This window comes from Strigops habroptila, chromosome 2, assembly GCF_004027225.2.
Source record: "Strigops habroptila isolate Jane chromosome 2, bStrHab1.2.pri, whole genome shotgun sequence".
Classification (NCBI taxonomy): domain Eukaryota; kingdom Metazoa; phylum Chordata; class Aves; order Psittaciformes; family Psittacidae; genus Strigops; species Strigops habroptila.
Window position 1 is genome coordinate 14,748,914 of NC_044278.2, and position 16,167 is coordinate 14,765,080.

Genomic DNA, 16,167 nt, shown 5'->3' on the forward strand with positions numbered 1-16,167 from the left:
TGAAGGGAGCAGTGTGGAAAGATAAAAGTTCGTTTTCTAATTTATTTTTGAACAAGTCCTAAAAATAAATCTTCTGATAAATGTTTCATAATGTTCTTTTCTCCGGTTTTCATCACACTTTCTGTTCCATTTCTCACTCACTGCATACCTTGTCAGTTTTCTCTTTTATGAACAGTGAGGAATTAGAAGTTGTCCTATTCACGCAAAATTTCTATGGTCCATGTAGTCCAGTTTCCTACCATTGGCTCTGAACATTGCCAGGGATTTCTGGAACAGGGGGAAAAAAACCCAAAGAAACAAACAAAAATCAGAAAGATCTTATTAATGCAGCGTGTACCATTCAATCATAAGGGAAAGTTGCTTCTCTGACAGTTCAGTTGCATTTGGTCCAACATCTAGTGGGGGAAATGTTTTGGATAAGATGGAGAAGGAAAAGGCAAACATCAGCAGTTGGTTTGCTTTATTTTGTTGGCTGCATAAAGCTTATGTCACTGATGAGCATTTTGGGAGACTCTAGTTGCTGGAATTGTGGAGCTGATTGCAGTATAGCAGCTGTACAAACAAGGTGATGCCATTTTCTACAGTGGCAGCGCATGTGCTTTTTGTTCAGTTTATTGGGTCTTCTGAGTTTCTAGGAGAGAGCACTAATAGGCTAGAACTGCTTTCCATAACTAGGATATTTGGTAAGCAGCTCTAAGCTATGTTTAAATAGCCCACTTGAGGTAGGTTTCTAGTTGCATCTGCACTACAAACCAGCTGTAAGGAACCACGGAATCTCATCCTTTCCCCCATTTTTTTTCAGTTTTTCAGTAGCATTACTTCTAAACAGGTGCTTGGTAAGTAATTGCTACACAGTGTCTCTACCACACCTATTGAAATTGTAAAGTTATTGAAGTCCATAATACTTGAGTAGCAAATGAAACACACTGAGCTCATTAAGGGTTAACTATTGGTTTGGCAGGGTCAGAAGGGGGCTGGAGTTTCCGGTAATCAAACTGGCAACAACAGCAGTCAGGATTACTTTTTTAAATAAAGGTCCTATCATAATCTTTGTAAGGAAAGAACAGTTAAATAAATACACTGCTAATTCTGTACATGAGAGTTGAAATATTTGCACTAAAAATATGGAATTTACATAGAGTTACATGTTTTATTTAAACTTCAAAGTCATAGGAAATCAGCTTAGCAGAAGGCTGAACTGCTGGGATGCAAGGGAAAAGACCTGTTTCCATTACCCCTCTGTACTGAAAACATGAGGTCAGCAGTGTTATATCTAGTGTAATGTCCTCAAGAGCATTGCATGTGCTTGGAATTTTCTTGTGTTTAATTCACTGAAAAACTCTTGTATCTAAAGGTCAAAACAAGATTGTTTACAGTCAGTTGTGAATTAGGCCTCATCTAGACCACAGAGCTTCTGCCCCAAAGCTATGTCGGCATGCTCACACTGGTAGAAATCTTCAGTGTAAACAAAATCAGCAGTTGCAATGCACCGTTTTATCATTTTGTTGTCACTCCTTTTGCCTCAGAACAGATGGACTTTATACATCCTTCCTATTAGTCTGCTTTTATGTAATGACAAATACAGCCATTTACCCAAGTTAATTAAAATGACACCGCTAGCAACAGTTGGTGATAAATAAATTATCAAAATGCTCTTCTGGGTATGCTTCCCAGTGCGGTTAGGGCTCAAAAGATCTCTCACGGGGTCCTTCATATCCCATCACCTTGCCATGCTTTTTCCCAGTCTTTTTCCATTACTAGCAGAGATGGAGATGTGCTCATCCCAGTCACTGAGCACTTGTCAGGCCACACCTGGAGTGCTGTGTCCAGTTCTGGTCTCTGCAATTCAAGAAAGACACAGACAGAATGGAGAGAGTGCAAAGGAGGGCCACCAAGATGATCTCCACCAGGCTGGAGAACCTGCCCTGTAAGGAGGGACTAAAGGGGTTGGTCCTGTTCTCCCTGGAGAAGACAAGACGAGACTCAGGGTGGACCTCATCATCATGTTCCAATATTAAAGGGCTGCTTCAAACAGAGCAGATGCTCTGTCTTTGCAAGAAGCCACATGACGAAGGCAAGGGGCAATGTGTACAAGTTGTACTGGGAAAGGTTTCATCTCAATATAAGAACGTAAGCTTTTACAGTGAGAAAAATCACTCACTGGAATAACTTCCCCAGGGACATGATAGAATCCCCATCGCTGGAGGTTTTCAAGATGTGACTGGGTGCCAGATAATCTCCTCTAGGCTCCATTTCCCATGAAAGGCTGAATTGGATGATCTTTCAAGGTTCCTTCCAGCCTGGGCTGTTCTATGATACATTAGTGATGGGCTCATGGATTGAGAGAAAAGATCTAGGAGATCCACAGTTTCAGCAGTTTCCAATTCATTGCTCCTCCTAACTGCTGTATGAAGGATGCATAACAACCCAAGAATCCAAATTCAGCTCTTGAAAGATGTTAATGGCACTTGAAAGACGTTAATAGCACTTGAGGTGTACTTATGGTGTACTTTAAGGTTTGTGGAAGTGGCAAAGAGTAGAAGAGGAAAGCAGGCGTGAATCATTTCTTTTGTGCCAATAATTTCTGGAAGTGGGAACCCAGAAAGTAAGACAAGACTTTTCTTTCTCTGAGCAGTTCCTTTGAGGATCAGTTGTAACCTTAGAGTATTTTTTCCCATTCTCCAGTAAGACCACTATGTAGATCAACATGTATATAAGAAAAAATGAATCCTCAAATACCCAACTGCTGCCTACTCATATAGTTACTGTATATTATTGGGGAAGGGTGCAAGCTGACTACTTCTTGCATTTCTAAGCAACTTGCTGGTTGCTTGCAAACTTCAAAAGTTTGGAGGTATGCTGTAGTACATCCACCTTATGCTCAGGACATCTTACCTGTTGCCTTACCGGAAAGATCATTCTTCCCAGAGTGAAAGCAAATAGATCAGTGTGGAGTTACGAGCTTATCCCACATTAAGTACATTTAGGATGCTGTAACAGAAAGGTTTCTTCAGGTCATTATCCAATGTTACACACCGGAGTGCTTCAGTTGGGTTCCCTGTCACTTGATAGAGACCTTTAAGAAATGTGTTTAAGATGGTATGGTTTTAGTTACATCTGTCACTTGAAAGCTATTCTCGCTGCAGGTTCTGGTTCTCATTAGCTGTTCTTCCTAATAAACCTTTTAAGTTTTTTTCTTTCCCATTGGTGCACAGACAGTGGGAGGCTGTTCTCTGACACTTAGCTGGTGGCACATCTCATAAAGGTGCTCTGGGTTTGAGGTATTAGATGCTCATAAACAATACTGAATTGACTATGTCTGCTTGAGTTGATCTTTGTAGATTAGTGATGAATATGTATGTATACCATATCTGGTTTGCACTGCAGGTGTCATGACCCTCACACAGTGTGCTTGGTCTGAGAGGGTTAGTTGTGCAAAGGCAGATAAAGAAGGGCAGGTGTAGAAATGTGGTGCTCTCTAGTTAACATATGCCAGCCATGCTCTTTAACCCTATCAGCTGGACTTCTTCCAATTATGCTCATCCACTTTTCTCTTAATCACAAGGTATGCCCCAAAATTAAGCTAACAAGGCAGTCTAATTTAGTTGCTTTTCCTGTAGAGCTGTGTGCTCTACAAAGAACACTGAAGCAGACATATTTCATTTTTAGTATCATTTCTCAACTCACTTATTTGTTCACCATTTGTGTAAAAGTCAATAAAATGACAATAACAAGATACATTAAAAGTAAGTAATGACTCACCATGGGTCTGAAATATAAAAGTTAGCTAGGATTGTATTTTATCTTGGTAAAATGTGAATGTATTTGTAGGTTGTCTGTCTTGATATTTCTCAGGATATCATTCTCACCTTTTTTGCAATTATAAGACACATTTTTGGTCTCACTTAAGGTAAGTAGCATCAGAGCATTTACTCTGATCACCGAAACAGGTAATATAAAAGGCTTCACATCTTTTTTTCCACTTGTTGGTCACATATCTCACTTTGTAATCTTGTCCTGAATACGATATTTAAACACTTCAGGCACAGCATTTTACAAACCTTTCTTTTGGTTAGAAACAGCTACCCCACATACAGAAAACAGAATCCTAGGATTTCTTGCCCACATTTTCCAAAATGATAGCAAACAGCAACTCCTGACTAAACATTTAATTCAGATTTTTGTGTTAGATTCTCATATTTGTTCAGTGCACAGTGTTTTTCAGCTGTTAAAAAAACAAACAAACAATAACAGAGCTCTTTTGTTTCTGCTAAGTTTTATCCCAGCAGTATGCGTCTCAGTTCCTGGTGAGGAAACGTCGAGCAAATTCTTTTATGGAAGAAAGTAAGAAAGGAAATCTCGAAAGAGAGTGTGTTGAAGAATTATGCAATAAGGAAGAAGCCAGGGAAATCTTTGAAAACAATCCTGAAACTGTAAGTATCTGATGAATACCTACAAGGTAGATAGTCGTTCCTTGCAGAGGAAAGATGGAAGTACATAGAATTCGCACTGCAAAGCTGAAAGAACTGCACCATGCAGACCACAAACTAGTTTGAAATTCCTTTGTGCATGGGGCCTTCACAATCAGTAATAAAGCCTGTAAAGCAAAGAGAATAATTGAGCAGATATTTAATTTCCAGTACAGATCACCAGTTTTAGACGACAGTTGTCTGCAAGCATGCCATCTGGGGAAACTGTTGGCTTCAATTAAAATTTTACACAGAGGGTGCATGGCAGTACAACATTGAACATATTACTGTTTTTTTCCTAATGGGGAGAACTCCATTCCTTAGTTCATTCTCTCTTCATGTTATTTGGTATTTATTAAAGGAATAACTTTTTATTCAACTTCGTACTATAAAATGTTTATTACACAATATATGTGGTTAAAATTAATTCTTATTTTGCAAACCATGTCAGTTCCATTTTCTGTCTTTGATACCATTGCATGTATTTAGATATACTGATCGTTAAATAGTTTCAGCAATCAATAATTAGTTGATTTTAACAATTTCTGGTTTAGTAACACTTTTTACTTCATTTGGAATGAATTGCATGTGAGATGTTCAACCTATTCCAGGGTTTTTTTGTTTATTTTAAGGTGAAAAAGGGAAATAAAGGATGCTGCTGTGCATCCAGTAACAACGTTGGGCAAGATCTTCCCATTTAAAGAGATAACTTTCAGAGTCATTTTGACACCCAATTAATTTTCATTACTTTCACTTTGAAAGTGTCCAATTAGTGCAGTGTCTTAATCTCTCTACTGTCTTGTGTTTATTAAATAATTTGCTGTCTTAGCCTAAACAGTAGTGATATAGAAAACTTGATGTATGACTCAAACTGACTTTTTCTTTTTTGCTTCTTTCATAGTAATAATACCAATATATTTTAGAATGTATTTGGTGATATATTTTGCTGTAATTTTATCTACCTTAAATTTTTCTTACTCTTTATTTTTCTTTTTGCAGGAGTATTTTTATCCCAAATATTTAAGTAAGTACAAGAGCCCTAAACAACTCAAGTATATCATTTACAGGTCTGCTGATTTGGATAATACTAGTTTAGTTATTCTGCCCATAGCGCTTGAATGATTTCCATTCTGATTGTAATACATAGTAGCTCCTAGGCAGTTCTGTGTGCTTAGATCCTAGCAGAGGCACTCAGAAGCCTGTGCTCAGCTGTCTTTAATATGCCCAGACAAGTTTTCTGATTCAAGCTGTGAGAACAGACTCTTTGAAGATGCCATGCATAAACTGTTGTAATTTCAGTCTAAATGAGTGTTTGTATAATAAGCAGATTGTGTGGGTTTGCATTTGCAGGTTGCCTTGCCTCCCATCGAGCAGGGGTGTTCAGGGTTATTGCAGTTACTCCAGATTCTCCAGCTGACCTGAGGGCTTGTGTCAGTGGTAAGTGCTGCTTACCTAATACTTTACCTAATGCACTCAGATCTAAGAACACACATGCAGATAGTTTGAAAGCAGTTCACATAGGCAGAAAAAGAAACAAATCTCAATTTAACTCAGGCAAACTCAATAATCTAAACCATAAATTGACAAAAAAATATTGGGTGAGACGGAGCATTTTCAGAGCAAGCAATGTAAGTTACTGGTTTTAACTTTATAAGCAATGTTGGAAAAGAAACATAATTAACTGCAAAAATGAAAGGTAGAATTCTGGAAACATAGAATTGTCCTACACCAACCACCAGAGTTCCCTAGTATGTCCTGTCTACTCTATCACATCTGTAATAGTTATGCCTCACTCTTTGTATTTGGCAAGTCCTGTTCTGTCAGTTAAGGGAAGAGGCCATCTAGTTAATTTTTCTTTCTACCACTCCTTGGCCCATACTTACACTGTATCCCTTCGTGGAGCAGGTAACAGTACCAACTGAAAAATTAAAATACTAGGAAACTTGTGATGTTGCTCAAATATTTTATTTTTACGCCTATCAATTTATAAGTCCAGTGGGAATTGTGGTGTTTTTCTCTTGTAGATTCACAGGAAGCAGTCTGTACCATATTACCTATTTGTCACAGTTGAAACATCTCTCTCAACTTGTTAAAATGTTTACAGCCTGGTTACACCAAAGAAGCTTACAGTTAGTTTGATTAGGGATACTTAACCATCTGACACTGCTTTTATCATTGAAAGCAATGACAGGAAAAAAATTCCTTAATAATTACACTGCTCATGATCATGGATGAACATATTTTCCAGATCACTTGGCCAACATGACTGCTGTCACAAACTAAAATGTACTCCCATTCATATCACACTTTCTCACTCTCATTAGAGGTCCTGGGAGGAAAGGATTTAGCAGAGTTGTGTTAATGTGCAGTGCTTCTGTAAACAACTAGCTTACTTGATAGTCACTGTATATCTCCATTTGGGTTTACATTATAAAAATGAAATTAAATAAACTGTTACTGTTGGTCAGTCACCAGGATAACGAAGTGTGTATGCATAAAATTTACAAGTATTTGTAAGGCTTAAATGTTCAACAAAACTTATGCATGTTTGTGGAAGGCAGCTACTGCTGAGAAAGTGGAATTTAAAATTCCCACTAAAACTATATGACATTTTTTCAAACGTGTTTTCATTAAGACAAAGATTTTGTCATGCTGATATCAACTTTTTTAAAAAAAAGTTTTGTCTCTCTGAACTTACCGATCCAAAGTGGTTTGATATTGTCAAAATCAAAAATCCAAATTTTCCTAATGAGAAGTAAATTATTACAAGAATTAGTAGAATTAGAATCTCAAGCTTAAACAAATCAGAGAGTAAAAATAACAATGCAAACAGAATTGACAAAAATTCAGTTGTTTTCAGATTTATCCACATGACTTACACAAATGAACACACATTTTAAACCCACACATTTTTGGATAAATAATTAGAAAAAATTGTGACTATATTGACCTTTTAAATAACATCTAGGAAGGAAAAGGAAAATTTTCACAAGGATAGGAGACCCCTTTTCATACTTTTCCAATCCAAGCACATATCTAAGTTGCATTTTTAAGACCCTAAACATCTGTACCCCATAAATCTGCATACTTTAAGTATTTATTTAAGTATTAATTTTAAGTATTTTTACTTAAGTATTAAAAATAAATACTTAAAAATCTCTGCATTTACATCTGTCCAACTCACCATGACACATCTTACGGATACCAAAGCCGCTTGAGTGGCAGAGGAACCACAACACATCTCTTGCCACCCACCCTTCTTATTACAGGCTGAGTATATCTTCTGACATTTAGTTGTCACATTGCTGGCTAGTAGGTCAGAAGGTACCCTGAATGGGAAAAAGAACACCACTAGGCCTGCTTTCAGAAAAAATAGCTGCTACGTTACTGTTCTTGCAGTGACATCTTAATCATTCATCTGTGAACATAACCTCTTTGTCCATTTAGTCCTATCCATCCTGTCTTGTCTTCTTCCTCTAGTGTATTTCACCAGTTCTCCTTTTTCCATTCATTGGTTTACTGAATTTTCTTGCCCTTTATATCCTTAATTCACCTCATTCTATCTCCTCATGTTTCACACTACCAGCCCAATCAGTCTTCTCTCAGATCAGACTCTCACAAGCCATCACTGCTTTTTGCTCAGAAATGTTTACAGTCAAGCTTGTTCCCCAGTTGCATACTGTGAGGATGCCTTCCACATCTATCACTTCTGAAATGCTTTGCTTGTAGCAAGCTTAGTTCGCACACTTGTATCTGAACCTGCAAAAGCAGTAAATAATCAAAAAGGTTTAAAAACCATAGGGAGTTCTAGAACTTGCATTTGGAAATTGGATCCACACATAAACACCATACTTTTTACTTATTCTGTGCAATTTCTTCTGTCAGTCTGCATCTGCAACTGGAGTCCTTTGGTGTGCACTATGAATCTTACGTGACATGCAGCACCTATTCTAGAGGTGCTCTAAAGTTTCGGAGTATGACTTGGCCTCTGGGTTTTTGGAATATACTTGCAGCAGAATTTAATTAGAAGTAGATTTATTTCACAGATATACTAACACAGATTTTGTTAAGCTACCAGCATATTCAGGAGACACAAATAGAATGATGCCTTATGTGGTATGCTGATGTAAAATTATGACAATGGTGGGAAAAATTAAAAGAACTTTATGTATTTTGATTAGAGAAAAAAAGGCAGTGAATTCAGTGTTCTCTGCCGCAATCTATGTCTTTTAAGCCTTGCTTTCTGAGATCTCACCAGCATATATAGACTTCAGTTGCTCTTTTAGATGCAAATTTGTTTGACATTGAAGTTAATACTTGTAAAAGGTGATAGTACTAGATGCTGATGCATCCAGTCTATCCACAGAAACTGGAGAGCCAAGGCAACCTGAGGTGTTAGTTTCTCTGAAAACGTGACTGTCCTTGAACAGAGAAACTGACCTCTAATCTTGAATTCTTGAAAATTTGGTCTTTCTAGTGAAATTTGTGGTGATATGATGTGGCAGGGCACAGTTCTTTAAAAAGTGAAATATGTCCTTAAAAAGCAATGAAAATAGTATCAAGTTTGTGTTTGATTGCATCTTGCAGGGATTAACATGGCTTAATGAGTCATTTGTTTTCAAGTTGTTTTCTGTCTAACAAAGTACTGGTGGCTTTTCTTTCTCATTCATTACAAATTCTTGTTGACAATTAGTAGCAAGATGGTTGTATGGGTTCTTGATGTTATACATCAAGACCTTTCCTGTTTCATTAAGTGCCCCTGTGGGGCAAGAAGAAGAAAGATTAAACTGATCCTTGAGGAAAAATAAGCCCAAATAACAAGTATTTCCAATATTTTCTATCCCACAGAAATTTCAAACCAGTGTAGCCCTCTGCCATGCCATAAAGATGGATATAAGGATTGCATAGATGGACAAGCCCAGTATACGTGTGTCTGTAAACCAGGATGGCAAGGAGAGAAATGTGAAGAAGGTAGAGTCTCTAATCTCATGATGATTTTAGTTCTCAGAAACACAATTATAGTTCTACTATTATTGAATAATATCAGATCTTTAAGTATACCCATACACAGTTGATCAATTAATGTCTTCCTCTCAGCAAAAATTCTTATTTTGATTTCCTTGTAGATATGAATGAATGTGATGACTTAAATGGAGGTTGCAGCCAACGCTGTTCTAATTTACCTGGAAGCTACCGTTGTTTATGTGAAGATGGCTACTTCATGCATTCAAATAAACGAGATTGTGGAGGTAAGAAGTGAGGCTTAAGAACATCATTACATGACAGTACATTGCCTGTTGACAAAAGAGAGGAAAGAATTTAGTCCAGTAGTTTCATAAAGTGTTTAAGTCAGCAGAAGCTTGCATTGCCTCTGGAAGACGCAGTCCTGCCTCAACTTGGCTGCTCATTCCACCTGCAGCCTTACACCACTGCAAGCGTTTGGGCAACCATATAGTGAACCAGATCAAGGAACTGAGGTGGATTGAAACCAATTCTGAAAGGGAAAAAAAAAAAGAAAAGAAAAAGGAGGAAGGCTATAGGTTAGATTCTGCTTCATTACTAGAACTCCATAAAGCTTGCTTTGATCACTAATTAATTTCACATACCCGTTAAGCATGCTGAAACAAGAATCTAGAGTGGTGTGACCAGCTAATATTATTTCCATGGAAATCCTGTCTGGTGAACACTGGGTTAGGCTGAATCACTCCTAATTAGTGATGCTACTCTTTTGGGAGTTTGAAGCTCATTGGAGAAGAAACTATTAATGAATCTGAAAATGCTCTTAATGGAGAGAAAGATTTGTCTTTTATTCATTCAGAACAATTTTTTTCTGTACTTGCTTTTATCTGTTATTATTGGCCATGACATACATGCTTTGTTCCTTTCTGGATAGAGACTATGTACTGACGTAACTAGTGATTCTTACTGCATAGTTAGAAAAAGAGTACAACCTCATTCCATTTTAATGTCATATTTTATTGCCTGACTATAACAACAGTTTTAGATAATGTCAAATAATTTAAGAAGCCAGACTTGAGAGTCATCTCCTGCTGTCACTTCCTTTAGTCTATATATTTTTGTGAATTAATAATTCCCAAAGAAATTCCAGAAAAACACAAGATTCTTGTTTCATCATAAAGCGCAAGCAGACAAGTTTTTAAGAATCTCTGTAATTCTTGGAAAGATACTGGAAAGATTGGTTAGAAAAATAATCAAAGACAAAAATACACCAATAAATCTTAGTACTTACCGTAGTGGTTTGGTCATTTGATAAACCAGATTTTATGTGTTTCATTACATCCAACTACAAATTTATACACCTAGGAATTTGGAGTACACATGGTAACTGTAGAAAAGTAGGTCAAATTCAGGACAGCTTTCACTTAAAAAAATGTTTTGGGAGTCCTAGCAAGCCAGTGGCAGAATCTATTCTCCCTGTGCAGCACAATTTCCGCAACTCCCACAAAACCACAGAGATAACTAGAATGATCCCTGCACAGACAAGTGGGAATTGAAGTACTACCAGGGAGCTGATATTTTTCTGTCTGCAAGGCTTCTAGTACGATTGATACTATACTGTGTCCAGTTGTGACATACGCATTTTGAAAATGACGTTGAAAAATTGGTAACACCACATAAGAGAGACACTAAAATGGTTTGAGGGATGTACAGACAGTGAGGGACTTGAACACCTGTCAGCATAGCCAGTTAACAGGTGGTTGTGACATAAATTGATTGTAGCATGTAAGAAACTCTGATTGGATTATCTCTTGTCTTTCTAGATGTCTTTTTGTAATGTAAGATTTTATTATGCAGCCTGGTTTAGTTTATAGGAAAATCTGCAGGCTGTTTCTCTGTCTGCCTTCCTGGACATGCATCCCTTTTTCCTGTTACTCACAGAACAGACAAGAGAATGCGAAAGGTAGGCAGGCAGGGAATTTGTTTTCCTGGGCCTGCAGAAGTGCCTTTTAGAGACCTCTGCAGATCTTTATGGCTGTAACTATAGCCTGCTTTGAAAGCTTGGTAGACCTAGCAAGAAAGAGCCAGTTTGCCTGCCTCAATCAGTTGCAGTTTTGGATAGGGTTAGGAAAAAATTATATACTCAAGAGTGACTTGTTTTCAATAACTTATTTGTATTTCTAGATATAAACGAATGTCTGTTACATCCAAACATCTGTGGGACCGCCACCTGTAAAAACACGCTGGGGAAATATGAATGTGAGTGTCCAGAAGGCTACACATACAATGCAACATCCAAGAACTGTGAAGGTAGGTCTTTCTCCCTCTGTCTCCCCTTTTCTCTTTCTTTAATCCCAAACTCCATGCACCCCCTTTAAAAACCAAACTCCAGCATCTCATCATGGTGGTATATCTTCATACTGTTTATTATAATACAACACAATTATTTGTCCTTTCAGAGGTTCAGTCAGTCTATATTACATATAGTGTAATATAGTGGAATGACTTAATCCCAAATGTTGAAGGATTTTACTGCCATGTCCTGATGCATGCCAGGTAACTTTCTCAGTTGATGGGAACACTCCTGTCTCACTGTAGAGAGGACTTCCTATCAAAGCTGTCAAACCAACTAGCATGTTTCTTTCAGATAACTTGGAACAATGTGTTGAGGATCTGGACATCTTGAGGATCTAGTGTCTTCTACCTAGTTTTTAAGCATCGTTACAGTTATAAGGATGGAATATTTGAGATCAATCAATTCAATATATATCCCTAACTCAAGACAAGCTGTAGCAAAACAATTAGAAGTCCTTATTTGGCAATTCCAAACTGGGCAAGACAGTTAGGAAGAATTAGAAAGAGATAATTTCCAGAAATTAAAACCATGCTTAATCAAGTTGTCTCAAAAACCTAAAAAGCTTGTCTTTATCCATCTGATAAGCTGTCTAGGTACTTATGGTCGTGACCAGGACCATGTCCTCATCTCTGTCCTTTCTGTGTCCTTAGATGTCAGGTATTGGAAAGAGCTTTTCACTGGGGTCACTAAATTCCATTTAAAATAAAATTCATCTATTCCTTCATTGGGGTATCATTTAATATAAAATAACAGCATTAGAATGAGCTAATCTCCGTTCTAGGCTGGAAATGATAACATGGCAGTTGGATAAAATATTTTTTATAAAGGCTACACATTCAAAATAAAATTGTTCTTAAATATCCAGAAAAGCAGCTATGAAAGAACGGAGCTGCACTAAAAGAGTCTTTCCTCAGGAGTATTCTTTTCTGAAATGAAAATCCAGAAGAAAGAATTTCAAAACAAAGTCCTATAACAATTATAGTAAAGTTGAAAAGTACTGATAGCTAGCAGTAAAGCAGGAAGAAACCATTCATACACAGACCATCATAAAATAACTTCTTCAAGTATTGGAGTATTTGCATAATAGAACATTTTATTTCTCTCTACTTGTTAAAGTTTGTTTAGTACACACATCAGAAATTAAATTTCCGTTGTGGAAGAGATATATAAGGTCTTAGAGTTTTACTATGAAGAGGAATTTTCTACATTGCCAGTTTAAGAAAAATACATCAGTGTCTTATTTTAAATGCTGCATTTATGTTATTGCTAGAAGGATGCAAAAGTAGCTTCTTGCTGGCTATGAATCTTTTGCTGCATGGCTTTTTGTGCAGCTTTCTTGTGATAAAGCTTTGCACAGTGGTAATGATTACATATTCAGGCATCTGCTCTTTGTCCAGTTACTATGGGATTAAAATGTTACTGACAGTTTTGTGTCCCTGCAGGCACTGAAGTGAGAAAAACTTCACAGTAATTAATCTAATTCTTGCTTCTTTTAGTACTTTCTGCAGACACATGGATTGCATCAAATTGAATTCAAGTATTGTTTTTCTTCCAAAACATGGTTTCCAGAAGGTTGCAAGATGAGGACATTAAAACGAGCAAAGTCTTACCTCCTAGAAGGAGGATTATGCTGCTAAGCTTTCAGCCCTTGTAACCACATTAAGTGAGTCACCAAATCCAGTCTAAGGACAGGATTGTGCAGACTGACAGGAATGTAGCATTACAGAAATAGTAAGTGACAATAGCTTTTCATTGTCATATTGCATGTAGGTAGCCAATTTCAGTTAGGCTTATTAGAAAAATCAAATTTACATACATTTATGTACAACTATCTCAATGATGACAGATACAAGTAGAGTGGAATAGAAGAGGGTTTGGGGTTTTTTCCTCACCCATTGCTAGGAGGATATAGCTACAGTTCTTCATCCCCACCTTTTGGGAGACACTATCAATGGAAGATATCTGTATAGTCCAGTCTTCATCTCATAGAAGCCATACCATTTTAGATACAGAATTTTAGTATCTTATTCTCATGACCTTTGCTATTTTAAACACCTTGCCAAAAATAGGGGTCGTGGGAATGAGTAACTGTGCTTACTGTGCTAGAGTGATTCGTCTTGTGGTCAGTATCAAGGAGAGAAACCAAGCTGAACCCATATTTTAAAGAATTGCCTAAATTTTGGTATATCTTCTCCCATTTTCTTTTTTCTTCTCTGAAAGGGGAACATCTCTTAAAGAACTGACTGAACCAGTTAATCAAACAGCACAGAGTATGTCTGTATTTTATGTATTAGTCTCTCCCTAGCACACAGTCTGAAAATTTGGGACAAAGAATCAGGGTTTCCCTTTCCCCCATTAATTGTTTAACACTCACAAAACCCTGCCTACCCACATCCACGCCCTGGGGAAATCACGATATTTCTCTAGCATTATATAGCTCCCTTCTAAGACGTAGTATATAGCTCCTTTGTGGCTGATTCTATCATATCTTAGCAACTTACCCAAAGCAAGCTATTTTAGCCTTCCACTGAAAGCAGCTGGATAAACCCAGGATGCTGTGCAGATTCATGGGTTTCTACGAATAGCTTCTGCTGACCGTCTTATGAGGTGGGACTGACATGTGGACAGATCTGTGGGAAGCCTTTAAAAGCTCAAACATGCAAAGTGCTGCCTACAACTTTGAAGAAAAAAAGAAACAAAAACAAACAACCAAAACAAAAACCAGGATAGTTACAGCATAACTGATTAAAACCTCAAAAACCCCTGGTCCCCTCCAGTGCACATCAGCATTTCTGTAGGAGGACAATTAGCTCTCTGCACAGGGAGATCCTGCCATTTGGACTGTTCAAGGATTCCAGAATGTCTGCTGAGGAAGGAGACTTCATACCTATGCAAGAAGCTTGGCTGTCCCTCTGCTGCTATAGTACACTCTGGAGGGAGACCTTACCCCTGAGCAGCAGGTTCATTTTAGTAATGGAAATTTACACCCCTGCAAGATGGGTGCAAGTCTCTGAGTAATTGATTTAATGATAGAAATTCATCTGTCACACTACATGATAAGCTTTCATAATAACCTCATAAGTCTCTGTTTGTCTGCAGGCACTGGGCCTGGGAAATGTGTTCTGAATTAACTGCTGCTTTCAGAGAATTCAGCACTCAGATTTACTCTAGTGCTACTGGTTAACCAGTGCTTGTAGTTTTACTTTTGTAGTGCTAGGTGTTCAAGTACTAGAAAGGTTATAGGACCTGCACAGAGAACAATACCTCCTAAAGCATCTATGCACAGTCATGCTCCTTTGGAAAGGGCATAGGAAGAAAGGTGTTTCTTGAAGTATCTCTAATGCTTATTGGAAAGTGTTACATTTTTTATTTTGGTTTACATCTTCACAGCGAAGCAGTCTATAGGGTTAGTGGTTTTGTGGGTTGGGTTTTTGGTCTTTTTTTTTTCTCCTTCTCTCTCTGTGCTTATACCTAGGTGGATTTCTTGGCCTTTTCAGATCCCCAGATGATCATAACCAGAATGATTTTATTAACATTTGTTTCAAAACAAGTATCACAGTTTCTTTAATCTGAGGCCCTGTCTTGGTTTCAGCTGGGATGGAGTTAATTATTTTTTTTCTGGTAGCTGGTGCAGTGCTGTGTTTTGGCTTCAGCCTGAGAACAATGCCGATAACACACCACCGTTTTAGTTGTTGCTCAGTAGCGCTTACCCTGATCAAGGACTTTGCAGTCTCACGCTCTGCCAGTGAGGAGGGGCACAAGAAGCAGGGAGGGAGCAGAGACAGGACACCTGACCCAAACTAGCCAAAGAGGTATTCCATACCACAGCACGTCATGCCCAGTATATAAACTGGGGAAGCTGGCCAGGAGGGGCCAGTCACTGCTTGTGGACAGGCTGGGTTTTGGTCAGTGGGTGATGAGCAATTGTGCTGTCCGTCACTTGTTGGTTTTGGAATTGTGTGTGTGTGTGTTATTCCTTCCTCTCTCTCTATTTTCTTTCATTATTATTGTATTATTATTATAATTTACTTGTATTTCAATAATTAAACTCTTCTTATCTCAACCCACAGGTTTTTACCTTTTTTCTGATTCTGCTCCAGATCCCACTGTGGGGGTGTGTGTGAGCAAGCAGCTGCATGGTACTTAGTTGCCAGCTGGGCTCCAACTATGGCAGGCCCAAAATTACCCTCATTAGAGTCTCTACCCAGGAGACATTTTGTTTCTATGTTAGAAATGTAACAGCTACATTGGCCTTTTACAAAGCCTTTCATTTATAAATTATTTATTGTGTATGGCCTACTAAATAGAAAATGAAGTTCCATTAGTTAGTTTAGCTTATTTGCAGCTCAAATCAGATTGGTCTCCACAAATAGATGCTGTCTG

General features: G+C 37.8%; 1 protein-coding gene across 3 annotated transcripts in view; it reads left to right on the plus strand.

Annotated features, from left to right (window-relative positions):
- PROS1 (protein S) overlaps positions 1-16,167 on the plus strand; it is a 33,170-nt gene that overhangs the window by 823 nt on the left and 16,180 nt on the right. For all 3 annotated transcript variants that reach the window (XR_003989360.1, XM_030471486.1, XM_030471487.1), the window contains exons 2-7: positions 4,276-4,433; positions 5,469-5,493; positions 5,820-5,906; positions 9,318-9,440; positions 9,596-9,718; positions 11,613-11,738. Coding sequence is in view for 2 of the 3 variants with exons in the window: in XM_030471486.1 (XP_030327346.1) it covers positions 4,276-4,433; positions 5,469-5,493; positions 5,820-5,906; positions 9,318-9,440; positions 9,596-9,718; positions 11,613-11,738 (642 nt within the window). In the remaining variant the exon portion in view is untranslated. The remainder of the gene's footprint in view (positions 1-4,275; positions 4,434-5,468; positions 5,494-5,819; positions 5,907-9,317; positions 9,441-9,595; positions 9,719-11,612; positions 11,739-16,167) is intronic.